Source organism: Equus quagga, chromosome 11 (assembly GCF_021613505.1).
Source record: "Equus quagga isolate Etosha38 chromosome 11, UCLA_HA_Equagga_1.0, whole genome shotgun sequence".
In the NCBI taxonomy this organism is placed as follows: domain Eukaryota; kingdom Metazoa; phylum Chordata; class Mammalia; order Perissodactyla; family Equidae; genus Equus; species Equus quagga.
The window spans coordinates 68,672,942-68,699,320 of record NC_060277.1 but is presented as its reverse complement, the minus strand read 5'-3'; the positions used below and the strand labels follow the sequence as shown (position 1 = coordinate 68,699,320).

The window sequence follows — 26,379 nt, the reverse complement described above, 5'->3', positions numbered from 1 at the left end:
TCTTTGGGAGGGAACAGGTTAGGGGGAGATTTGTCCTGGGTTATGGAGGAAGGCACAGGCCATAGGGGTGTCTCAGGATAGGGGAAAGAGATACTTCATGGAGATATCCCACGGTATGTGGGGTAACAAATTGGGAGGTTTCCTGGAGCAGTGGGAAAGGGGCAGGTTGCAAGGAGAGGGATGTCCCAGGACTTTGTATAGGGGGATGGTTTGGGAGTGGGTGTCCCTGGACTTTGTGCGTGTATGTGTGTTTGTGTGTGTGTGTAGCATCACTCGAGGCATCGTGGAACTGTGGGGATCACTTAATTTTTTTCCTAGTGGAGAATGGATTATTAGGCCTTTGGCATCCAGGGGGAAAGTGCTGACCACGTAAATGTCACAGATGCCCTGGCCGCAATCCTGCAGGCCCCTCTAGTCTGCGGCTTCAGCCCCTGGACTGTGGTGATGTCAAGCCAGTTGGGATTGCCTCGCTCATGTGCCTCTTCCCATCTTTGTTTCTGATCATGTCTCTACAGCCTTAGAAATAAGGGATCTTGGACAGCTGCCCTTATATTCCTATAGATGTGTCTGTTTTTAAGCAATTCCAGCCTACAAACTTCGGGTTTATTCAAAAGCTTAAGTTAGGGATTTTTTTAAACCTGAATTTCCTGATTGATTTACTGTGAAATTTTTTTGAGAACAAATTTCCCAGTCTGTTTAAGACTAGTCAGTTTATGGAAAATCAGCTTAATTCTACAAATGTTGAGTTAAATTGTCTGCTATGCTCAAAGCACTGTGTTGTGGGAAATATGAGTGAAGAGCAAGACAAGGCCCTTACCTTCAAGGAATGTTGTCTAGCTGGGAAGATGAGACATATACCTGTGAAATAGGTAAATAACAATATGAGACAAGTGTGTGATAAGCACGTGATGAGGGCAGGGAAAAAAAATGTCTATAAGGAGGCATTCAGGATAGGGAGAGGGGTGAAAGGGGCATAGCCCATAGCAGTTTATAAACACTTGCATATCTTTTATCTCACTGTGTGTATAGGGTAGAGGGAGGATGGGGAGAAGTTGAAGATTTAGAGCGGTCATTCTGCTGGTTAATGGCAGATCCTGGCGTACATCTAGGTATTCTGATCCTGTAGAGTCATTCACTTAGGTCCTTTTGAGCTGCGTAGTAGAGTAGAGCCGAACTGCCTTTGCCTAGTGGTTAGGGTGTATTAATGTGGGCTGTGTGTCCATAAAGCTGCCCTGCTGGGAAGTGCTTGTGTACAACAGCAGCACTCTGTTTTTGCAATAATGTCCTACTGGAGACCCTTCAGATTTGAAATTTGGAGTGAAAAAGGCTCAAGAGATCGTCTTGAGTGTGTTCCCCTATTCTCTTGGAAAGTAGAATTTCAGAAGTGTCGTTGCTTTTGTAAATGGAAGAAACTATTATATATCTGTCCTTAAACATTCACTCTTTAGGGTGGGATTGCTGTGGGCTACTTGTAGAGTATTACATGAGCCTGGTATTGTGTTTTACTTATTCTTTCCCTTTGTTTGAAGACTGTTGGTCTGAAAGTCGCTTTCTTTTATTTTAAGGCAATGATTTTAGGGAAGAGCTGTTGGCCCAGGAGTAGGCTTTCGGTCTTGTTCTACGCTGTCTGACGTGATGGGACCAGGCAGACCAGCTTCAACCTGTGTTCATCCAGCATCTGGTGACCAACTGGATGAGAGGAGTGACCCCAGGAAACTTCAGACGCAGGTAGTTTTGTTTTTTCTTTGGATTTATATTGTGAAACATTTCAACATAAAAGTTGAAAGAAAAGGACAGTGAACACCTTTTAAATCATCTTCTAGATTCAACAATTGTTAACAGTTTGTCGTGTTTTTCTGTCCACCCATCTCTCTAAAATTGTTGCAGAACCATTTCAAAGTTGCAGACATCATCACACCTCACTTGTGAATATTTTAGAATACTAATCCTGAAAATAAACTTTCCTACTTAACCATAATACTGTTACCACACCCAGGAAAATGGACCAAAAAACCCAGTGTTTGTTCCACTTTACCCAGTTGTCCCCACAATGTCTTCGCCCTCAACATTGTATTAATGAAAACCTTCAAATGCAGAAAAGTTGAATTTTCCATCCCTCTAGAATCCATTTATTAGTCTACCTTATTTTTTGACACATACCAAAATAAATTGTATACACAAGTATCCTAACTACTTTACCATGCATATCATACACTGGAATTAATTCTTTGTTTACCATTTTTTCTTTTGATGTAAATTTTACATCTGAAATGAATACATTGAATTGTATATATCTTTGCACATTTGCTGAGTTTTGACAGATGTACACACGTGTGTAACCCATACCTCTATCAAGATACAGATCATTTCCATTACCCCAGAAAGTTCTCTTATGCCCCTTCCTAGCCAATCCCCACCCCTACCTCTCTTGAGGCAACTACTGTTCTAATTTTTTTTTTTTTTGAGGAAGATTAGCCCTGAGCTAACATCTACCGCCAATCCTCCTCTTTTTGCTGAGGAAGACTGGCCTGAGCTAACATCCATGCCCATCTTACTCTGTTTTATGTGGGACACCTGCTACAGCATGGCTTGATAAGTGGTGTGTAGGTCTGCACCTGGGATCTGAACTGGCAAACCCTGGGCCGCTGAAGCGGAACATGCAGACTTAACCGCTGTGCCACCAGGCTGGCCCCAGTTCTAATTTTTTTCCACCATAGATTAGTTTTGCCTGTTCTTGAACTTCTTATAAATGGAATCATATATTGTGAACTCTTGTATAAGGCTTCTTTCACTTCGTATGTTTTTGAGATTCATTCATGTTACTGCATGTATCAGTAGTTTGTCACTTTTTAATACTGAGTAGTATTCCATAGTCGGATGACACCACAGTTTATCCATTCTGCAACTGGTGGATACCTGGCTGTTTCTAGCATGGGTTATTATAAGTTTTACTGCTGTGAACATTCTCGTACAAATCTTTTTGTAAACCTGTGTTTATTTCTCTTGAGTAGATACTTGGGAGTGAAATCTCCGGGTCATAGAATAAGGTATATGTTTAGTCTTTTAATCAGCCGAGAGACCTTTTTCCAACATGATTCTACCATTTTACTTTCCTACCAACACTGAATAAGAGCTCTAGTTGCTCCACATCTTTGTCAACACTTATTGTTGTTTTTTTAGTTATAGCCATTCCGGTGGGCGTGCAGTAGTATTCTCTCATTGTTGTTTGCAAATGAAATCTTTTGAAATTTTGATCTACTTTCAGACTGACAGAAAAGTTGCAAGAATAGTACACAGAATTCCTGGATACTCTTCTCCTGGATTCCCCAAATGTTAACATTTTAGTACATTTTCCCTCCCTCCCTTTTTTTGTCTCTCACTGTTTCTCCATGCACACACACACAGAGTGTTTTCTAAACTGATTAAGAGTAAGTTGCGGACATGATGCCGTTTTACCCCATGTGCTTGTATGTGTATTTCCCACGTACCACAACTAGAAGGACCCACAGCTAAAATATACAACTATATACTGGGGGGATTTGGGGAGGAAAAAAAAGAAGATTGGCAACAGTTGTTAGCTCAGGTGCCAGTCTTTAGGGGAAGAAAAAACAAAACAAAGACTCTCCTCTCTTTCTCCCTGCTTCCCTCCCTTTCTGTGTATCTGTTTGCTTATCTACCTATCTGTCTATATTAAAATCTATGGATGTCTCCAGTTCCAACCCAACACTAACCATATTTGTAACTCCCTGTTCAACAGTGTGGAGCCTGTCTCCGATAATCCACACTGTGTTTACTTATCTGCTGAATCCTAGAATGTACAAAACTGCTTGAGAATTGCAATCCATTCCTCTGCAAAAAAAGAACTCTACAAATTAGAGTTTAATATTTGTTTAGAGTACTTTTTGTCTTTAGGGTGAGGTCATATAGTCCAAATGCTATGTTCAGAAGTTAATTGGGTTAATTTTTTTTTTGGGGGGGGGTTAATTTTTTTTTAACCCTCACTTTTTGGTGTGGTTATCTTATTCATTTGAAATTCAGTTTGGTTTGTTGGTTTCTTTTAGTATGCATTTTTAGGGATTTTCTTCATCTTAATGAATTTTATTTATTCCCTTCCTCCCTCTCTCCCTTCCTGTCTTTCTAGTATATGTCAAACCTTAACATGGTTCCAAATATACCTGCACAAAAAGGTATATTCACAGAGGTGTTACCCCCTCCCCCATTCCCTCTGTCCTTTCCACTCAGTTCCTGACTACACCCTGTAGATACCTGATCTCGTTAGTCTCTGATTTCTCTTCCCTGTGTTTCTTTTTGCACAGATGATCTGATGCATGTATATTTTCTCATGAAGTATTTCTCTCCTTTTCTGGAGGGTGGTATATTACAGATACTCTTTTTGCACTTTGTTCTTGTCGTTAAACGGTATGTCTGAGAAATCCCTCCATGAGTTCATGGAGATCTCCCTCATTATTTTTAACGTCTTCATGGTGCTCCTATGTGTGATATAGCATACTTTATTCAGCCACTCTCCTACACGGGCGTTTAGGTCAGTTCCAATACTTTACAAGCAATGCAGTGAGTAGCCCTGTACGTATGTAGTTTTTGGGGTGTATCTTCAGGATAAATTCCTAGAAGTGAGACTGCTGGTTCAAAATGGAAACGCATATGTAGTTTTGGTAGATATTGTCAAATTCCTGTCCCCGAGGGTTATCCCAGCTTACATGCCCCCAGCACTCTGCGAGAGTGCCTATTTTCCCTCAGCCTCACCAGCAGCATGTGTTGTTAGGGCTTTTCATATTTGTGGGTCTATGGCTATTTCAGTATATTTTTAACTTGTCTTTTTATGAGATTGACTAACTTTTTACATGTTTAAGGACCATGTTTATATCTTTTTTTATAAATTGTCTGTTTATGTGTTTTTCCCATTTTCTCTAGAGTTTCGTTCTTTTTATCACCTCAGTTTTTGTGATTTATGTATTAGGAGCCCTTTGTACTTACATTTTTCTTCCAGTTTTTCAGTTCTTACTTGACTTTGTTTATGGTGCTTTTTAACCATAAAAAACAGGGAGAGGGGCCAGCCAGTGGTGTAGTGGTTAAGTTCGTGTGCTCTGCTTCGGCGTCGCAGGGTTCACAGGTTCGGATCCTGGGCGTGGACCTAGCACTGCTCGTCAAGCCATGCCGTAGCAGCATCCCACATAAAATAGAGGAAGATAGGGATAGATGGTAGCTCAGTGACAATCTTTCTCTCACACACACACACACACACACAAAACCAAAAAACAAACAAACAAAAAAACAGAAGTTGTTTTTAAAATTTTTATTTTAATGTAGTAAAATTTATCATTCCTTTTTCTTTTATTGCGTATGGATTTTGAGTCATAGTTAAAAAGCCTTTCTCTACACTCAGGTTAAAGAGGAATTCACCTATATATTTTTTCTAGTACTTATATCAAATCTGCCAGGTATCTTAGGTTATTTTCACTTTTCAAGGAAAGACCTTTCTCCAAATAAGGCTGTAAGTTTCAAGTACTGTTCATTAATCTGTGTACCCTTCAGATCGTAATCATTTTTTTCTCTCTCAGAACCTCTACTGAGGTTTTTAAGTAACTTTTTTCCCCCAAAAATACTTTCCTTAAGTTTTATCACAGTAGGTTATTTTTAAGTGACTCTTCACGTACCTGGTTACATAATCAGACTTTGTTGTGAGACTGAGGAGGCATCTCCAAGAACAAGACGTCCCAGCACAGGCTCCGTTGAGTTTGTGGGCACCGATTCTCCTAGGGCTGTTTACCTGTCATTGTCAGGTCCAAAGCCACAGAGTCGTTTCCTCCCTTTGACCTAGTAACCCCAGAACAGATAATTTAGCCTAAGGAAATAATTTAAAAAGAGAAAAAACTAAAGGCATGGAGATATTAACTGAAGTAATATTTCTACTAGTGGAAAACTGGAACTATCTAAATGTTTAATAATAATGTTTCTAGTTAGGTTAAGCGTGAAAAGGCCATTCATTGGCTTTTGGAAAATGTAATCATGAAAACCTTGGGAATATGGAAACATGCCTATGTTTAAGTGAAAAACAAAACAAAACTTGTGTCTGTTATGATTATAAATGACAAAAATTTAAGCCTGCATAAGAAAGTGTAAATGGACTGTTTAAAGCAAGATGCACTTAGGTGCAGGATAAAAGATGTGGTCCAAGCAGCAGATGAGAAATCTCCGGGAGTCTTGAAGAAGTGTTGTCCATAGGTTAGGTCCTGTGGCGCATCTGTGGAGCAATTCTAGGAATGCTCCTAATGAATTGTATTGGTCACTTGCTGCAACCTGACATTTTGAAACAGGACAGAGTCCACAACTGGGGAGTGGAGGAACTTACTGATTCTACTTGAAGCTTTCTAGGTTGACTTTTAGAGGAGGGTCCCAGTATGCTATTATATTACTAAACAGAAGGATAATACTCTGGGACTGGGTGATTGTAAGATAGAACCAGGGGTACTGATGAATTCAAGGGTGTATGAGAGTCACCGATTCTATCAGTAAACAGAAAGTCACCTCTTAGCACTAATAATTGTGTGGGCGAAATTTTAGAAACTTGATTACAGACATATACCAACTATGCAATATGTTATTTTTCTAATGTGTGCTTGCTTTTATTTGTTTTTTAAAGAACCAGCTGCAGTTTAATAGGAATGTTCCTACACATCCAAGCAACTTGGCAGTCCGATATTCTTGCCCACATGCAATTAGAATTGAAAAACTGAAGCACACATACAATGAGTCATACCGTTGTAAAGATTTGGATTTTAGAAACGGTCCTGACCTAAGCAGTTCTGTTTCATTTTCTGTCATATCAGAAGAGAGACTTAGCTATGCTGTCCACCTAGCCAAAAGAGATGTGAAACGAAGACAGTTTGAAGAACATATAAAAGAACATCATCTCAGAAGTCAGCCCCAGATCGCTCAGAAATGTGGTCACCCTAAGCATAAAATATGTGACCATAAGATGGAGAGGAAGGAATCAAAGAGTCAGGAAGTCTGTCGTTGCAGCCACCAGCCGTCCAAGGTAGAAATTTCCAGCTCAGGTGCCAAGGTATACCTGTACACATCTCATCCAGGACAGTCAGATCTGACCATGCCAAATTCGCCACCTGCCCATGATCCAGGACTTCAGCCACATGCCAGGACAGGTGACCACAAGAGCCTCTGTGAACACAAAAGCCTGTTAGAAGTTCAGCGACTCCGGAAAGAATTGAGCAATTGTATCCATAAAATTGAAGAAACAACTAAAAAAGGTGAGGAAAATTGGATTCTTCACTTTGAAGAGATGCCATGAGAGTGAGATAATTCAAATACATTCCTTTGGGACCCTACCACCCATCACATTCCATTGCCTCCTTCTGTCACTGGAGTGAATACTCGTGACAAGCAAGTGGACCTTGAGTTTGACGGATGTCTTTTTTCCTGAAGAGTTTGCCCTGCTCTAGCTCCTCTTTCCAGCAGAGGTACATGAAATAGCTCCTTTTTTGTAGGCTGCACTTGGTAAGTTGAGTGACTGAGGGCCCAGTCTAGGAGTTGGGGCACCTGCTGTCTGAACCGTAGGTCTTCTGGCCCTTGACTGCACGTTATCCTGTCATGTTTTGCTTCTTTATCCAGAAGCCCTTCTGGCAAAATTATTTTTAATTTGTTCAAAGAGGAGCATCTTATATGTATATTGTACAGAAAACCACTTCTGACTTAGTGTTTAGATGAGTACACAGCAGTGACAAGGAAAGTTGTGGTATATGTGTAAAATATCTGACCACAGGGTAGAAAGGAAGCTGTATGATCATCGTGTACTGTGCTCTACAATTCTTCAATGTTCTCTGTGCCCTTGTGCTTCCCCGAGGAGTAGAAGATTGATTCCACATGGAGAATTTGGGGTGACCACGGCTAACAAGTAGGGGAATTGAGCCAAGTGTTCACACTGCAAGGAATAGAGAGCATCAAAAGAACTTCTATGCTAGGATAGTCCGTAGTCTATAATGATTTTTTGCATTTTAAAATTAATTAATATATGCATATGTACATATATGCATGTTATGTAAGGAATGTAATGTGATTAACAACATAGAACAAAAATATGTAAATGAGGATATTTTGGCATGGGAAAAAATAAGGAAAGGAAAAATAAGATAGATTACAAAGGAGTTACAGATTTATTTCTGAGCTTCCTCATAGCCAGCTAAAGAGGAAAATGTGATCAGTTGCAGAATTTACAGTCTAAAATAGGAGAAACAGTTAATCCATATGTCAAGGCTGGAAAGAAATTTCTCCCGGGGGTCTTCCTAAAGAGTATGTTGTGTAATATGAGCAATTCAAAAACATTCCTACATCAGAACAGCAGCAGTGTCATGGCTCGTCCCAGTCCTCAGTGTCGGTCTGTGGCATGACCCCCACGCATACTGTGGTAGAAGCCACGCTACAGGGGAACACAGCCCCGAGGCCCACTGCTCAGCAATGTGGCCCAGGGCAGGGGACCCTTTGAGCAGAGCTCCTCAAACTCTCTGTGGGGAAGGACTGCATCGAGTGAGGTTTTTTAGTTAAAATTTTCAATCTGTCAAAATCAATACTTTGTAAACTATAATAAAAAGGTCACGACCATGGCAAATTGCTATAAAAACCTTAAATGCATACTTTCAATTTCTGTACTTACCTTGTCATGCACTGGTAATAGTTGTGATGGCCTCTGTCTGCAGGGGCACATACATATGGTGACAGATGAAAATTAGACTGTTGGTGGTGAGCACGATGCAGTCTATACAGAAACTGATAAATGATAACGTACACCTGTAATTTCATAGTGTTATAAACTGTTAGGACTACAATAAAATCATTATTAAAACATACACTTTTACTAATAAAATATTGCTTTTATCTGACTTATATATTGGAGTTTTGCATAAGAATTTGTTTTGTGTAAACATGTTTGAAAACCACTGACTAGAAGGAATGGGTAGACTGCATATCCCTCAGGCAATCCTCCGGAAACAATTTCTTTAAACCAGTCTTTTGAGAATGTGGAGTACCAGTGTGTACGAGAGTGTGCTTCCTGACAAACGTATGAAGACTTCAGACGTTCAAATAATTTTGGCACTTGCTATCTTAATATGTTGGAGAAAGGGTTTCTCTTTTGGATTCAAGATAAGAAAGTAAAAGAAATCTTGCTAAACATAAAATTAGGCTAATAAAAGGTTTTTAAGAAAATAGCTTTACAGATTTTGGCTCAATATAAAGAATTTAACAATAGTAAAAGATGGTTGACAGTGGAGTAGATTGTCCAGTGGGATTTGGTCCAGGGAATTCCTGCGTGGAGGGAGCTTGGAGTTAGTGTCTTCGTGTCTCTTCCATCCCTGAGTCTGTACACAGGCCCACACAATCCTGGTTTCTTGGCTGATGAAAAATGAAATCTTTTGCTACGACAGCCTGTTTTTTTTCCTTACTAAAACTACAGATCTTCAACTTTGTTTATCTCTTTGAATAATTGAAATTTTTGTAAGTTTTTATATAAAGTTTATAATCCACTTCTGGGGAAAAAAATATTTTCAGATCGGATGGAAGGAACTTTAGATCCAGATGAAGAACGGCGAATCCGAGTCAGGAGGCAGGAGCAAGCTGTTTGTTTTGCCCGGATGCTCTACGTCCTCCAGCAGCAGGTATGGGAAGCCTAGGGAGGAGTAGGACATTCAGCCTTGGGTATTGCCTTCTCCGAGAATTTCAGTTTTCCTTCTGACTCAGGAATATTAGCACCAAAGTGTCCTACCTGAATTCTAATGCTTTTGTGAGGCTAAATTTCCTGAACGCATGGACAAATAATTCTTTTTCTTTTTGTCCTCTGCCTTTATGTTTGTGTTTTATGTATATATGGCCAAGCTCCTTAAATAGTGATTTTTGACTTTTTGTGGTCATAGATTCTTGAGAATCTACTAAAAGCCGTGGGTCCTTTTCCTAGAAAAGATGCTTATATAGCACATCTTTTTCAGGTGAAGTCAGATGGATGTTTCCCTGACACCCTTGGTCCCCAGTTGTGCACCTGAGTCTCAGAGGAGAGGGAGGGACCTTGTTAGTTTCTCTTCTGCCTCATGTTTATAATGTACTAGAAGCTTAGTACATAGTAAATAATTTGTTTTTATTAAATGGTAAAGAATGAAGACTGTGTTAAGTGTCTTTCAGGACACATTTAGTGGCTGATAAATAGGCATTTACATTCTTTACGTTGTGGATAGATTTTTAAAAATGTTTTAACTTTAATGCCTTACTCATTATGCCTTTAGCTCATTTCTGTTCACTTACTGCTTGAACCGAAAACTGGACTTTTGCATTTAAAAGATAGTGCCTGAGTTCGATTTTGTTCTACATTTTTGGGGGGTTTAGTTTACACTGCTGCCATAGAGATTGTTCTAAAACACAAATCTTACCCTGTCAGACGTCTGCTTAAAAGACTTAATGGCTCTCTGTGACTTAAAGGATAAAAGCTAAGTTCTTTAGCATGGCGCTGAAGACTTCATGATCTGGCCCTCCTACCTTTCCAGAGTCACCTCCACCTTCGCTCCTTCATGTTAAATTCCTATTACATTGGGGACCAAGGGATGGAAGGTGAGCACTGTGCTCTATTCACCATCTTGAACTGGAAACCAGTATCTATTTTTTGTGTGCATGAATGAAGAGCCTTGTCTCATTTTCAAGTGACTTGAATTAATAATGGTTATATTTGGACAAGACAAGATGTATCCTTTTCTACAAAAAAGATCGGTGGAAAGGTACGAAGTTTTCATTTTTCCCCCTTTACAAAACAGGTTAAAGAAATCCAGGAAGAATTGGATAAATTGAGTCCACATAAAATTAAACACACTAAGAAGGTATGATGCAATTCAATTATGATTAATACTTATTATTTATAAGTTACATTTCCACTGTTTTGTTAGTATCGTGTGTGGGTTCTCTGCACTAATATTATTTTCAGTGCTTGTAGAAACCTGTTAGTGAGGGAGCGAGCACCTTAAATATTCTGAATTTGGGGTCACCTTCTAAGGAACAGGTTCTGAGAATAGATTTTTGTTGTTGTTGCTGCTGGTGTGCGAAAGTGAGTGGAAGAAGAAAAAGACTTTGTCATTAGAAAACCTTTAAACTTTACAATTCCCTTTACTCTGAAAAAGTTTTCACGATAGAAGTAGTTCTTAGATAGAAAGAAGATAGACTAAATATTCTTAAGGATTGGGTTAATGTTAAGAAGTTCTAAATATTGAAATAACTTCTCACGTCTGATTTATTGCCAGTCGTGGGCAATGTCCCGGCTGGCAGCTGCCCATCGAGGAGCCATTCGGGCCTTACAGATGTTTGTCACTCAGTTCACCGACCGAGGGGAGCACCCAGTCCCTGCTCGGTGTAGGGAACTGGGCAGTCTCATTCGCCAGCTTTCACTCTGCTCTGCCAAGATGGATGCTGATTCTTTTGTCCCTGATGTGGTTATAGATATCCTGCGGCAAATTGAGGTATGAAACTGACTCCAATTTTTGTTGAAAGTGCGCTGTTTCTAAGCAGGAAGGTAATGTTTACCATTGCCTGTTTCATTGGAATTCATGGAGAATACAAGACAAAGCTGCTACCTAGTAAATTAAAGCTTCGCAGAGGGCAGAAGCAGCACTTCATTTTTATTTTATTGTTTTTACAGTCTAATCTATAATATTGTATTTCACTTTGAGAATTGGTGGCATGGGTCTAGAACATGTGACAGCTCTTCACCAGGTCCGTTGATTGAATAGGATGCTCCATTCCCTGACCACGCCGTTTAATGAAGAATTTATTAGCGTAGAAAAGGAAAACAGTAGAGCACTCTTAGATTAGTGCTTAGATTAGAATGTTTGTGTAATCTGGATAGGTTTTTGAAAATAAGCACTTAAAGACGCGGAAACAGAGCCTCAAGTCTTGTGACGTGGCTAGAGACTTCTGGAAGTCACAACTGGCACGTACTAGTCAGGAATGGATAGTGTTCTTAGTTCTCATTGGTGACAAAGACAACAAGAACAATGTGCCCTTAAATCTTTATGGTTCTCTGAAGTTTGCAGAGTGCTGCCACATAATTCTCCATTTCATCCTTACTGCAGCGCTGTGGTTTGTAGTAGGTTTTATTACTGCTATTTTACAGATTTAAAAAAAAAAGCGAACATCAGAGAGATGACACGGTTACTTCTCTTGAGAGCTGAGAATCAGATTCCTATCTCTGACTCCCGTGCCAGTGTTATTTCCTCTACACCACACGTTTTCATCCCAGATAAAAAGACAGCTTCTGTGTTAGTGTGACATAGTAAGCTGTTCGCTGTGGAGGAAAGGTGGTGTAGTGGGGAGAATTCTGGACTAACATGCCAGTTCTACCATGAACTAGCCCTGTGTGGTCCTAGGGCCCCTTCTGCCTTTACAGTTCCGTTATCCAGCAGATAGGTTTGTGATTTGTATTGGTTACATTTGTGTATATATAACTCACTATCAGGAATGTTATTGTCAAATGCAGACCTTTAGACAGCATATCAAGTTGTGATATTTTTAAACTTACCATAGGAAACATTTATTGGCTGAAGTGATTTCATTTGGAGAACATATCTTCATAATCCTAGAAAGGATCTCAAGAGATTCTCTAGTCCCTTTCCCAAATTTTGAGCAAAAGTACCCTAACATAATGTTTCTTAAACATAATGTCTGTCTCCTCTACTTTTGAAAATATTCAGTAGTGCAAGAAATTTATTCTTTATTGTTGCTGTATTAAACCATTCCACGGCTTATTATTTTGTTATTGCCTTACTGTCATCTGAACTAAATCTCCCTGGCTATGTTCAGTTGTCCTTAATTTGTACTGACCAGCTGGAGACTAAGGTCCTCAGAGCCCAGTAATGAATGAGTGGGTACTTATTAGAGGGTGTCCCTCTTTCATGAAGGGGGAACACAGATCTCCTGCCATTGAGTGACCAAAGCTGCTGGACCTGCTAAGTTTTATTCAGTTTATGAAAATTAATGTTACATGGAGTCTCTTTGCCCACTTAAAATACTACTTGAGTTTATGACGTTTTCTTTGAGGATTAAAATACTTTGAAAGCATATAGGATTATATTCTGAAGACTAGTTAATTTCTGAAATGGTGATCCTTAATTTTAGAATTTAGATGCCTTTAAAAGCAGTCATATTCTTTATCTCTTTGCTATTGGTTTTAGTGAGCTAAACATGTAAAAGAACGTGCAGAATTTCTTTTATTAATTGTATGTCCTAAATAGTGAAGTTTTTAAATTAAAGTTGAACAACTTTTTGTTAGCCATTAGAGATGGCCATTTAATAACACGTTTCTCTGGAGTCCTCATTTTCAGTTTTGTGATTAAAGGTCAGACTTTTGTGAGAGAAAGAGAATAATTGACTGTTTCATGGCAGGCTTTGGAATCCCTCCTAGAAAAGAAACTGTCACCAAAAAAGGCGAAGAAATGTTTCACTGAAATTGGGAGCAGATTTCCTGTTGGTAGCCAGAGGACCTTGGAGAGATGGCCAAGTACATCACCAAAGAGAGAGAGGAGACCCTTTGTCGCAAAGGAGATAATTCCACAGGAAACAAGACAACCTTCAGTGGCAAAGAAGCTTCTTGCTGGTATGTGCCGTCAAGTGTTTATTGCAAATATTTGATTCTTTGAGATTTTCTGGACTATAACAGTTGCTGCCCTGAGGGGAAAGCGAGGATTTAAAACCTCGTCCACGATAGGCGCACTTGACCTAGGACAGGTGCACAGCAACCACGGTGCTTCTTAGACTGGAGGCTGGAGTACTCTTCCACAGGGAGGGTGGACAAAGTACATCAGAACATTTGGGCTACCCGAAGTAAATTCCTACAGAGCTGGAAGTTAGAACCCTACTTTTTTTTTTCAAGTTTATTTACATTTCAGTGATAGATATGTACACATACACACAAATTTGATACGTATGCATTTTTTTACATAGGTGATAAATTCTTGTCTTTCCAAGAAGTAGAATTGCTAGATTATGTGGTGTGCACATTTAAACAGACACTGCCAACTTGCCTTTGAAAATGGGCATATAATTATGTTTAGACTAGCAGTGACCGTTAGTGATCATCAGTGTGTATTTCCCTATGTCCGTGCCAAGTACTTGGTGTAAGGAAATGTTTTAAAATTTCCTAGTCTCTGGGTGGAAAATGGTGTCTTACTGTTTTATATTGCATTTCGCTGATTCCTAATGAGGAAGATTATTGTTTCTTTCACGTATGCCTTAGCCCTGTGTGTTTCCCCTTCTGTGATTGGTCTGTTCACATCCCTTGTCATCGCCCCACTGGGTTCTATGTGTTTAGCTTATGGATGTATAGAAATTCTTTATATGTTCTGGATCTTGATCCTTTTTTGGTTTACATATATTGCAAATATTTTCTTAGTCATTTTTACGATTTGTTTATGATATCTTTTCTGGTACGGAAAATTTTAATTTTGTAGGCAAAATCATCATTCTTACTTAGATAATCTAATATTTCATGAGGCCATTCTTCCCTCTCTGTTCTTTTTCAAAATTTTTCTGATGGTGATTGCTTATCTTCAGAGGAATTTAGAATGAGCTTGTCAAGTTCTGTGAAGAGTGCTGTTGGGATTTTGGTTGGTATTACATTGAGTTCATAGGTTAGGGTAGAAATGACATCTTTATGATATGAAGTCATCCCATTGATTTATTCTTGCCCTTTTTCCATCCCTTCAGTTGAATTTTGTACTTTCTGCATATAAGAATTCCTGACAGAGGAATACAAAGGAATTCCTAAATTCCTTTGTTATGTTTATTTCTAGTTTTCCTGTTTTATAGTTTTTATTGCTGTTGTGAATGGGATCTTTTTCATTAACATTTTGAAGGTGGTTATTGCTACTTCTAGGAGGGCTGTTGGATTTGTACATTGCTCTTACATCGGGCACCTTGCTGAAATCTTTTATTATGATACTTTATTTCATTGGTTCTAAGGTATATATTTGAACATTTCTGAAATTGGGATGCATTCTTAAATTGATGATCTTGAATTGAATTGAGTTGATTCTTAAATTAATTGGCAATATTTAATAATTTCCTATTGGTGCATAAGATAATGATGTGTCTTGATGTTTTAGGTTTGATGAAATATGAGATTTTGTTGGTTAATTCTTTTTTATTTTCCCAGATAGATGAGATCACCTACAAATAAGTAAAGTTTTGCCTCTCTCTGCAATTTTTATACCTTTTCTTTTTCCTCTTTCTGCTTTATTGAATGGATTTTAATTCAGAATAATATTGAATAATAGCTGTAATGGTGGACACTTTCTCACAGATTGAATGGTAATGCTTCTTTATATATGACACTTACTCTTGATTTTTTGGCAGATCTGCATATAAGGTTAAGGAAATTTTCTTCTGTTCCTGTTTTGCTAAGAGGTTTTCTTTTCCGATTCTTTTTTCTTTTTCTTAGTTAAACTGATAGGATATACGTTGATGGTGGTTTAACATATTTTAATATTTTAATACTGAATTTTTAAATATGCCATTCATATCAGAGTATGGACAAATTCAGTAAATAGTTTTCCTTTTTTAATTGAAGTGGAATATGTGGATAGAAAAGTGCACAAATATAAATTTACAGCTCAGTTAATTATCAGAAAACAAACATTTGTATAATCACTATCCAAGTCAAGAGAGAAAACATTAACGAGCACTGAGAAACCCCCCTGCACCCCCCCTCCCAGTCTCTATCCCCTGCCTCCTCCCCCAAGTTACTTGGATTTTTACTGCCATGCTTTGGTTTTGCCTGATTTGGAACTTGATGAAATTAGAGTTACACACTAAGTATTTTCTTTGGATTGGCTTCTTTAACTTGACACTTTGTGCCATTCATCTGTTGTTTGTGTAGCTGTGATTTGTTTGCGTTCATTACTGTCTTCCATTGTGTGAATATATCACAATTTGTTTCTCTATTTTGTTTTAATCACTGGGTTGTTTCCAGTTTGGGGCAATTATTAAGAATACTACTGTGATTGGTCTTATATCCATCTCTTGGTACACCTGTGTGCCTGTGTGTCTGTTGGGTATATTCTCACGAGTGGAATTGTCAGGTCATAGGGTATGTGTTTGTTCAACTGTAACAGATGAAAATTCTTTTTCAAAGTGGTTTTATTATTTTATATTCCAACCAAAAGTATATGAGAACAGCCACTACACATCCTTGTCAGCACTTGTTATCATTAGTTTTTTACATTTTAGCTGCCTGGTTGGTGTGTAAGGCTGTCACTGTGATTTTAGTTTATGTTTGCTGAATGAGTAATGATGTGAGTACTTTTTCATATATTTTTGGGCCATTTACTTGTCTTTTGTGAAGGTGAAGTCTCTTGCCTGCTCCTCCTCTCTCTCTCTCTCTCATTTTTTCTTTTTCTCTTCCTTCCTTTCTCTCACTCCTTTCTTTTTTATTGATTTGTAGTTCTTTGTAAGAGTATTCTGCATATGAACCCGTTCTCAGTTATTTGTGTTATAAATGTCTTCTTAGAAATAAGATGTGGCTTGCTTTTAAATGCTACAGTGGTGTCTTTTGATGAACAGAATTCTTAATTTCACTGTAGTCCAATGTAGCAATCTTTTCCTCTGTAGTTTTTGTTTGTTTGTTTTTGTATCCTGTTTCAGCAGCTTTTCCTGTGCTAAAGTTAAGAAGACGTTTTCCTATATTATTTCCCAGAAAAGTTTCATTTTCTTACAGGTGGATATCCGTTTGAGCTAGCATTATTTGTTGAAAAGAGTACTCTTCCCCAGAGTGGCATACAGTGCCACTTTTGTTATAAATTGTGTCCTCATATGTGTGGGTCAATTTCTGGGCCCTCTGTTCTTTTCTATTGATCTAATTGGTGGCTCTTATGCTAATGTACGCTATCTTAATTATTCTAAGTCTTGATGTCCAGGAGGACAGCTTTTGCCACCTTTTCTTGCAGAATGTCTTGGCGAATCCTGGCCCTTGGTATTTCCATAGACATTTTAGAATCAGAATTTGTCAATTTCCATCAGCCCCCCCCCCCCCCCCGAAAACAGCAGCGACAACAAAAAACAATCTATTGGAATTTTGATGAGCAATTGGCATCTTTACAATATTGAATTTCCCAATCCACAAACAGAAAAACACAAAAATCCACTCCATTTATTTAGGTTGTCTTTAAATACTCTGAGTAATTTATTGTGTGTGTGTGTGTGTGTGTGTGTGTCTGTATGTATGTGTATGGTTTTGTTCCTCTTTCATTAGGTTTATATTTATTCCTTGGTATTGCTATTTTATATGCTCTTGTAAATGATGTCTTTTAAAAAAATTTAATTTCTAATGTATATTGCTGATACTTAGACATAGAGTTGATTTTATGTATTGATCTTGTATCTAGCAACTTGCTAAGCTAATTTATTTGTAATAATTTATCTGTAGCTTGTTTGTGTTTTGCTATGTATATAATCATATCATCTATGAATAACCATTGGTTTATTTCCTCCTGTCCAATCTTTATTCCTTTTATTTCTTTTTCTTCTGTAGTTTTCTGGTTTTATTTACTTGATCTGTAGATGACTGATATAAAGGTATGTTAAAATCTCTTGTGATACTTGAGACTATTAATTTCTCATTTTGTTTCTATTCATTTTTATTTTGTATATTTTGAAGTTGTGCTGTTAGATGCATGAGAGTTCCTGTTAAATCTTTTCGATGGATTTTATATGTTATTATTATTAAGTATCTCTCTGTCTTTTTTAACGTCAGTCACTTTACATTCTGTTTTATGATACTAATATTGTTTTATCTGCCTAACTTATTTGGCATTTACCTAGAATAACATTTTCCATCCTTCTGTGTTCAATCTTTCTTTGCTGTTTTTTTTTTTGAGGACACCAGCCCTGAGCTAACTACAGCCAATCCTCCTCTTTTTGCTGAGGAAGACTGGCCCTGAGCTAACATCCATGCCCATCTTCCTCTACTTTATACCTGGGATGCCTACCACAGCATGGCCTTTGCCAAGCTGTGCCATGTCCACACCTAGGATCCGAATGGGTGAGCCCTGGGCCACCAAGAAGTGGAATGTACGCACTTAACTGCTGTGCCACCGGGCCAGCCCCTTTCTTTGCTGTTTTAAGAGTACTCTTTGTAAATAGTTTACTGTTGGTGTTTTTAACCCTGTTGTAGATTTCTACATTTAACCTGCTTACGTTTACTGAGATTAATGACACGTTTGATCTTCTTTCCACTTTACTTTATGGTTTTCATTTGCCAGGGTTTTTTTCCTTTGTTGTAATTTACTCCAGTAATCAAGTTTTTCTTGTTTCATTTTGTTTCCTCTACTGATTTGAAAGTTGCGTATCAGTCTGGTTTTTATTTGATTTATTTCTCAGTCTGCCACTAATTCTGTGGAACCTTCATAGCTTACTGTACCACCTCTAACGTGAATGTAACAAAACCTAATTTATGCACTTACTGTTCGATAGTTATTCACTATAATGTGATATTCTCTTCCCTTTGCTGGTAGCAGGTAGAACTAATATAGTCTCTTCCTTTTAACCAGAGTCTGCTTTTGCCAGCCTTTCCCTTCAGGACAAGTATCGTGTCTACTTGCAGTCACGTCTTCTGTGACTAGCCCAGTGTCTGGCCCATAGGCACTTAGGTGAGAGACTCTGTGCGGAAGTGTAATTGAATAAGAAAAGGCTTCTGAGCAGCAATCACAGAACTTGAGTTCTGGCTGTTGGGGGCTCACTTATGAAACTCTGGAGGAAGTGTGGAGAACTTTCCAGGCCTCTACACAGAGATGTGTTTCCTAAATGAGTTAGAAAATTAGGACAAGCTTCAGAGAGAGAATTTGGAAAACCTGCTGATCTAAAGCTCACCATATGAACAAATTTGGGAAAGCAGGCAGACAGACCACCAGCAGGAAAACGTAGACTGAAAAGACCCCGCTTCTAGTCCCACTTCTGTCATTTTGTGACCTGGCTTGATGGCTTAATCTCTCTGAACCTTAATTTTTTCATCTGTGAAATTGGGATAATAGTCCTTATCCTATGTGACTGGCTTAGTTGTTGTAAATAGCAAATTAGATAATTACTAAGTGCTATAAAGATGTAAGATGTTTTTAGTTCATCATAATAATCTCAAGTTATTAAGAAAAGATTCTATTATGTTATGCGTATTCTAACTGAAGGAAAAAATCTTTGGTAGCCATTTAAAAATGAGTTTTGTCAGGGCCGGCCCCGTGGCTGAGTGGTTAAGTTCGCGCACTCCAATGCAGCGGCCCAGGGTTTCTCTGGTTCAGATCCTGGGCGTGGATGTGGCACCGCTCATCAAGCCATGCTGAGGCGGCATCCCACGTGCCACAACTAGAAGGACCCACAACTAAAAATACACAACTGTGTACTGGGGGCTTTGGGGGGAAAAAGGAAAAATAAAATCTTTAAAAATGAGTTTTGTCAATTTTTAAAATAATAAAGCTGCGAGGTCATGAAGTAAGCAGGCTTCAGGTATCTGGAAAATGTGTTTATGCTGAACAGCTCCACAGTCCCCGACGGGCTCGGGCCCAGCCCTGGGTCGAGAGAAGACGTGGCTCTGCCGCTGCTGGCTCTACTTGTGACCTTGAGTAAAATGCTCAGCTGTCATTTCCTCATCTGAAAAGTGTAGTGATCACTGTCCACTCTGCGTGTCTGCTGAGGTTCAAATGTGAATGTGAATTATGTTATAAACTGAAAAAGTCTTGTGCAGATGTAAGAGATAATAATCATCATCTTTATTACACATTGGGGCATGGTTATAGTTAGCCCCTTTGCAGATTTATTACATTTCCTCATGGGGAAGGATGTGGTAGCTCTCATTTTTATTTATTTGTGTTTTTCTTCTTGTCCTTATAGCTGGATTTCAGAAAGTTACGTTTTCTGTTTCTGTTTTAGATATCACTCTACCAAAGTCGTCCATTCTGCCTTCCTACGGTCTTCTCGTCCCTACCTAACCCTCACCCCCAGAAAGCCGTAGGGAGCCCTTGGGGGTGGAACGCTCTCTGCCCTTTGCAGCGGGGATGCATATGTGAGCCTGAGTTGCTCTCGTGATTGATGTCATTGTTGGCTGGTGCAGTTCTTGAGTGGCTTCAGAAATGTTCTTGCAATGGTTGATTGCATTAGAACAACTTGTCAGATGGAAGGATGGTGTCCCTCCCCACTACCAGCAGTGTCCTCAAACTCAGCTGCCCCTGGAACTGGTGCTGCATTTGCATGTTGATCTCTGTAAATAAATCATAACCGAAAAGGCATCAGGACCTGGAGGTCAGAGTTGCTTTGCTGTGTGTAAACTTGGGGTTTAATAAGTAATTTATAGACCAAGGATTTAGTCTTAGCATTCTTTCCTTCTGGCTTATAGTTACTTGCTATGTGACTTCCATGGCTTTGAAAAGTACCAGATTAAAGAAGGGATGTGGGGGAATCTGGCCCTTGACCTACTGCTGTTAAAGTAGTCCAAATGGAGTTCTCCTTTTATTGTGAAATATTTAAAACATACAGAAAAAGAATGAAAATAATTAACACCTATGTATCTACTACGCAGATTTAACAAATTTTTACATTTTTGCTTTACTTGCTTCAGAATTTACTTTTAGAAATAAAGTATGACAGGTATGGCTGAAGTCCCTTTAAATTTCTCTCCCCATCTATCTCCTTCCCTCCCTCATCAGAGGTTACTCTTGATGTTATTATAATGTGGACCTCTTCTGTTTTTATACTGGTGGTGCTTAGGTATCTGTGTGTGAACAGTACATTGTTTCATATGCTATACATTTCATGTAAATGATTATCTTACAGCATGTGTCATTCTGCAGTCTGCATTTTCAGACCCCACTTATGTGTGTAAGACCTGTTCATATTGATCTGTGAGTTCTGATTCACTAATGTAACTGCTGTATAGGTTTCCCTTTTATGAATATACCATAGTTTATTTTCAGTTCTTATCGAGGGGCGTTTGGGTTATTTCCAATTTTTTGCTCTTACGAACCATGATGAAGCGGGTATCCATGCTTATGTCTTCCCATGGATGCATGTGAGCGTTCCTCTAGACTGAGAGTGTACCTAGGAATGAACCATGACAAAGTGGGTTTCTGTGCTTGTGTCTTCCCATGGATGCATGCGAGCATTCCTCTAGGCTGAGAGTGTACCTAGGAGTGAACCATGATGAAGTGAGTATCCGTGCTGGTGTCTTCCCATGGATGCATGCGGGCATTCCTCTAGGCTGCGAGTGTACCTAGGAGTGAACCGTGATGAAGTGAGTATCCGTGCTCGTGTCTTCCCATGGATGCGTGCGGGCGTTCCTCTAGGCTGCGGTGTACCTAGGAGTGAAACCGCCGGGCTGCGCGGTGGGCGAGTCTGCAGCTTCACTGCAGCAGTCGAGCTGCCCCTGCAGGCAGCTGGGCCGGTTTATTGCTGCACCAGTGTCTGGCGAGAGCACATGCTTTCCACGTCCTTGTTGGTTTATGCTTGGTATGGTCACATTGAAATTCCCCCCAATCTGATGAATGTGAAATGGTACCTCATTGTTTTAATTTGGATCTTTCTGATTACTGTGATCATCTTTTCATGTTTTTATTGACAGATTTTCTCTCTAAATTAGCAGTTTCTATCCTTTGCCTATTTCTCTATTGGATTGTTTATTTTTCTTGAAGATTTGTAGACATTCTCTAGATAGTCTGGATATTAATCCTATGTTAATTATATGCATTACAGATATCTACTTCCTGACTCTGGCTTGTCTGTTGACTTTATGGTGTCTTTTTATCAAAAGGAAATTGTAGTTCACTGTAACTAAATTTAAATACATTGGTATTATGTTCGAGTTTAAGAAAGCTTTTTCTGCCTTGATGTCATAATCATATTCTCTTATATTTTCTTCTAAAAGCTTTAAAGTTTTTCTTTCACATTTAGATCTTCATTCTATTTAGAATTTAAGTGTTGTTCAGTGTGAGGCAAGGATCCTGTTTTGTTTGTTACCTGTGGATGCTGACGGTCCCAGCATGATTTATTGAGCAGTCCAGTCATACTCACTGATTTGTCATGTCACCTGTGTCATCTCCATCCTGCCTCGTTGGTTTCTGCCTGTTCCTGCCTCACTCCCACACTGCCCTAATTATTGCAGCTTTATCCTGAGACTGTATCTCTGGTAGAGTAAGACTCCATGGCTGCCCCACTCCCCACTTCATGGTGTTCTTCACAATTATTTGGGCTATCTTAGGATTGTACTCTTCATAAGAATTTTAGGATCTGTCTGTTTAGATCCACAAAAAAAATCTGTTGGGATTTTAATTGAAATTGCATTTGAAATTATAGATTACTTTGGGGAGAATTGACATCTTTACGGTATTCTTTTTGTTCATTAAAGCAATTACTCAGATCTTCTTTCATGTCCTTTAAAAATACCTTTGAATTTTTTTGTAAAGTCTTTTTTTTTTTTTAAAGATTGGCTCCGGAGCTAACATCTGTTGCCAATCTTTTTTGTTTTCTTCTTCTTCCCAAAGCCCCCCATTACGTAGTTGTATATTCTAGGTGTGGTCCTTCTAGTTGTGGCATGTGGGACACCACCTCAGCATGGCCTGATGAGCAGTGCCGTGTCCACGCCCAGGATCCAAACTGGCAAAACCCCGGGCCACTGAAGCAAGCGCGTGAACTTAACCACTCGGCCACAGGGCCAGCCCCTCTGTAAAAGTCTTGTGCATCTTTCATTAGATTTCTCCCAAGTGCCATATGGTTTTTGTTGCCAATGTTAATGGGATATTCTTTTCTCATATATTTTCTGTGGTTAGTTATTTTGATATGTGGGAATGGTATTAATGATTTTTGTGTATTTTTCTTCTTTTATCTAGAAACCTTTCTGAAGTCGTTTCTTAGTTGTAATTGTTTGTCTGTAGATTCTCTTGGATTTTCTATATAGAAAACATGATCTCACCTTCCAATAAAGATAGTTTTCTTTCCTTTCGTATTGCAGGTTGAATGTCATGTATGGAGTTCAGACTTTATTCTCTATCAAATTAGGAGCCATCCAAGGTTTTGAGAAGTGACATTTAAATATTTACAATTTAGAAGAACAGTTTTGGTAGCCAGCTGAAGGTGCGATTGAAGACAAGGGCTCAGTTAGGAGATGCCGTTATCACAGTCAGAGGATGAGGCAAGCCTGACCTTGGGTAGTGGCAGAGGGGAAGGAAGGGCAGAGGTAAGTGCAGGCGATGTTTTAGAGTTAGGATCAAGGGGCCAGGCAAGTGAGTGAACGCGGGAGATGAGAGTCAGGGAGTTGGCTGTGACGTTCAGTGGAGTCAGGGGATGAGGAGCAACCGTGGTGACAAAACCCCCCCGTTTTAGCAGGGCTTGGATAGATGTTTAGAGCGTATCATCTGTAGATCATCATTCTCATCCCTTGATTTGAATAGCGTTTCCCTCCATTTGTCCTTCTGAAATCTCCGTGTAGATAAGTATCAACCTGAAAGAGAGCTTCCGGTGACCCAGAGGTTGGAGAGCGAGCTTGACGTATTAGATGCGGATGTACTTCCGGAAGAAGCTCCATCTATTCTAAACCAGAATGCAGGCTTCAGAGAGGAGACGTTAGCCTTGGGAAGAAGAAGAGCAGCAAAAAGTAAGCCTGTGACTGAGGCTGTGCCTGGTAGGAGGAAAGAGGCTCTGGCGCCGGCAAGACTGCAGCAAGTATGAAGTTGCTTCTTTCTTTTGGCCCATTTGTACTAATCTGACTTAGTCCAGGGTCACACAGGCTGGTACGCGGTGGAGCCAGGATTTGAGTTCTCAGACATTTGAATGCCAGAGCCTGTGAGTTCATCTATCTAAACTAAGCTGACTGAGCTTGGCTCCAGACTGTGTTTATTTTTTAACAAAAAATAACATTTTAATATTGTTACTAGGACGGCGTTGTTTCTTGTCCTCTTTTGGTAAGGTCCTGACCAATTTGCTACCAAGGTTCTACTCAGGCAGGCTATTTTAAAATTCAGGTATTTTTCTGCTTCTGATTTGAAAATGTGAAATTTGAGGGGATTAAGATTTGGTTCCTGCTAAATATTGATAAATAATAATCACTCAATATTAAAAGGCATCCTAGGGTGAATATTTTCTAATATGGCTTTGGGAGCTAGCTTGCTTGAAACTACATCCTTTTTCTTTTTTTGGTGAGGAAGATACACCCTGAGCTAACATCTGTTGGCAGTCTCCTTCTTTTTTTTCTTTTCTTTTTCTTGAGGAAGATTAGCCCTGAGCTAACATCTGTGCCAGTTTTCCTCTATTTTGTATGTGGGTTGCCTCCATAGCATGGCTGATGAGTGGAATAGGTCTGCGCCTGTGATCTAAACCAGCAAACCTGGGCCACTGAAGCAGAGCACGCAGAACTTTAACTGCTCAGCCACAGGGCTGGCCCCAAAACTACATTATCTTTTGAGCTTCTATTTAAAATTTAACTTAAGGCCCTACCAGTGGAGAACTGACCGGAAGACCACCTCCTAGTCTAAATACCTTTAATATAGTTACTGCCGATTGATGGTGCTGTCGAGAGGCTTCTGTAGCAAACCTGAATATGGTCAGGTGACCCCAGAAAAAGGATATTTAACAGTTATTACCAGTTGCTAATAGATCATGGATTAGGATCAAGTCTTTATTCCTTTCCAAACAAATTCTTATGCAGGGCTATTGGGAAGTCAGGATTGAGCCTGTGTGAATTCAGCTTGGCGCTCTTCTCCAGAGACAGCCTTATTCTCTACAGCATTTTAAAATAGCCTGGTGCACTCTATTCAGATGGCATATGCCTTTCGACCTTCATCATCAAAATCCTCCTATGTTAGCCGATTTAATCTTCTAGAAGCTTGTGAGGAAATTCTCTCCCATTTTACAGATGGGAAACCTAAGACTCTGAGGAGTCAAGTATTTTAACCAAGAATGTTTTACAGTTTCCCTCTGTTTTGTTTTTGGTTTAATTAGGAAAAAATATAAAAATAAGTATAATATTTTTTATATATAGTTTATATATATATATATCAAAAAAGATGGCAAAGCCAGGAATTCCAGTTTTCCGCCACCTCCCCGCTTCTCCTCGCCAGGGTTGCTTCAGTGTAGTTTGCGCCCCCCCCCAGATTGCTGCCACAGTGCTTTACATCTAGGTTTCTGCTGAGTGGGTGCATGAACAGTATAGAGACACTTGAAGCTTCAGTAAGCCAGAGGCTAAAACCAGTTTCTTTGATATCCATTTGGCTTTATAATTCATATTTATCTCTTAAAGGGGCTCCACAAAGCTGAAAAAAGTAGATCAACCCAAGCTCACAGCAAAAGCAGGTTGCAACGGACAACAGTCTCATCCAGATTAAAAATGAACCAACAACCCGTGAAAGACCATAGGGCTCCTTGGATACCTCCACACCCCACCTCCCCACCGGCATCTCCCAAATGGTATGTCAAAATTCAAGGAACCATTTGGGTATGTCATTTTATTTTTCCTCCGCACATCAAACGTGATCTATTGCTTTAGCACAAATAAAGCGGCAGCCTTAGTTCTCATTAAGAAGAAACTTATTTGGGTGAGTAATGCATGAGAGGTTTTTGTCTAGAAGTCCGTTGGTTCCTTTTTCTTACCTGACTGTGCGTAGAGTAACCTACCATGGGCCACCCTAACACCCTGGGGACATGTGTCACTGTATGAGGGTCATGGGCTTCCCTTCACTTGTCTCTTCACCCAGTAGATCCCAGCTGCTTGCGGCCAGGAACTGCGCCTTTCTCACACTGGAATGTTCAGTGCCTAGCACAGGGCCTGGCGCTTAGTAAATCTTAGGCATTAGGTAAATCTTTGCTGAAGGGCTGAATATTTAAAAATATTTCTAATTCCAAGTCAAGATAATTAGGAATTATAACACCATACACATTTCATAGCCACTGTCCTGACTTGAGGGGACAGTTAGGGTAGTGCTGACTGTGCTGCCTTGTCGCCCTCATTCATAGCACATGGAGAATGAGGAGCCGCGCTTCCACTGAGCAAAGAGAAGGTGTTGTCCTCCAGGGGCAGCAGGCCTGAGGTGGAGAGAGCCTCTGAGGAACTGGTTAAAGATGAAGGGGAGCTTGTTTACCATGGGACAAGTGCGTAGTTCTTGAAAGCACATCGGAAAGAACCAGGAGGGAGGGCAGTAAGAAGCAGGCAGCAGAAAGCGGTCCGGTGGGAGGAGATGAGTGAGAAGACAGTGACTCGAGGGGCCCGCCTTTTGGGAGGCTGGAGGGGACAGGTGAGAAGCAGAATGAATTCCCCTTAAGACTCTGAATGATTCCGAATGAATCGTTCTGCTTATC

At 39.6% G+C, this 26,379-nt stretch overlaps 1 protein-coding gene across 5 annotated transcripts in view; it reads left to right on the top strand.

Moving 5' to 3' along the window:
• KIAA0753 (KIAA0753 ortholog) overlaps positions 1-26,379 on the top strand; it is a 54,112-nt gene that overhangs the window by 4,089 nt on the left and 23,644 nt on the right. For 2 of the 5 annotated variants that reach the window (XM_046676605.1, XM_046676604.1), the window contains exons 1-9: positions 54-869; positions 1,566-1,728; positions 6,662-7,286; positions 9,580-9,686; positions 10,827-10,889; positions 11,307-11,522; positions 13,444-13,654; positions 23,519-23,751; positions 25,325-25,491. In XM_046676605.1, coding sequence (XP_046532561.1) covers positions 1,636-1,728; positions 6,662-7,286; positions 9,580-9,686; positions 10,827-10,889; positions 11,307-11,522; positions 13,444-13,654; positions 23,519-23,751; positions 25,325-25,491 — 1,715 coding nt within the window. In that variant the 5' untranslated portion in view covers positions 54-869; positions 1,566-1,635. Of the gene's footprint in view, positions 1-53; positions 870-1,565; positions 1,729-6,661; positions 7,287-9,579; positions 9,687-10,826; positions 10,890-11,306; positions 11,523-13,443; positions 13,655-23,518; positions 23,752-25,324; positions 25,492-26,379 lie in introns of those variants that run through there. The other 3 variants (XM_046676602.1, XM_046676603.1, XM_046676601.1) reach the window with 2 other exon arrangements.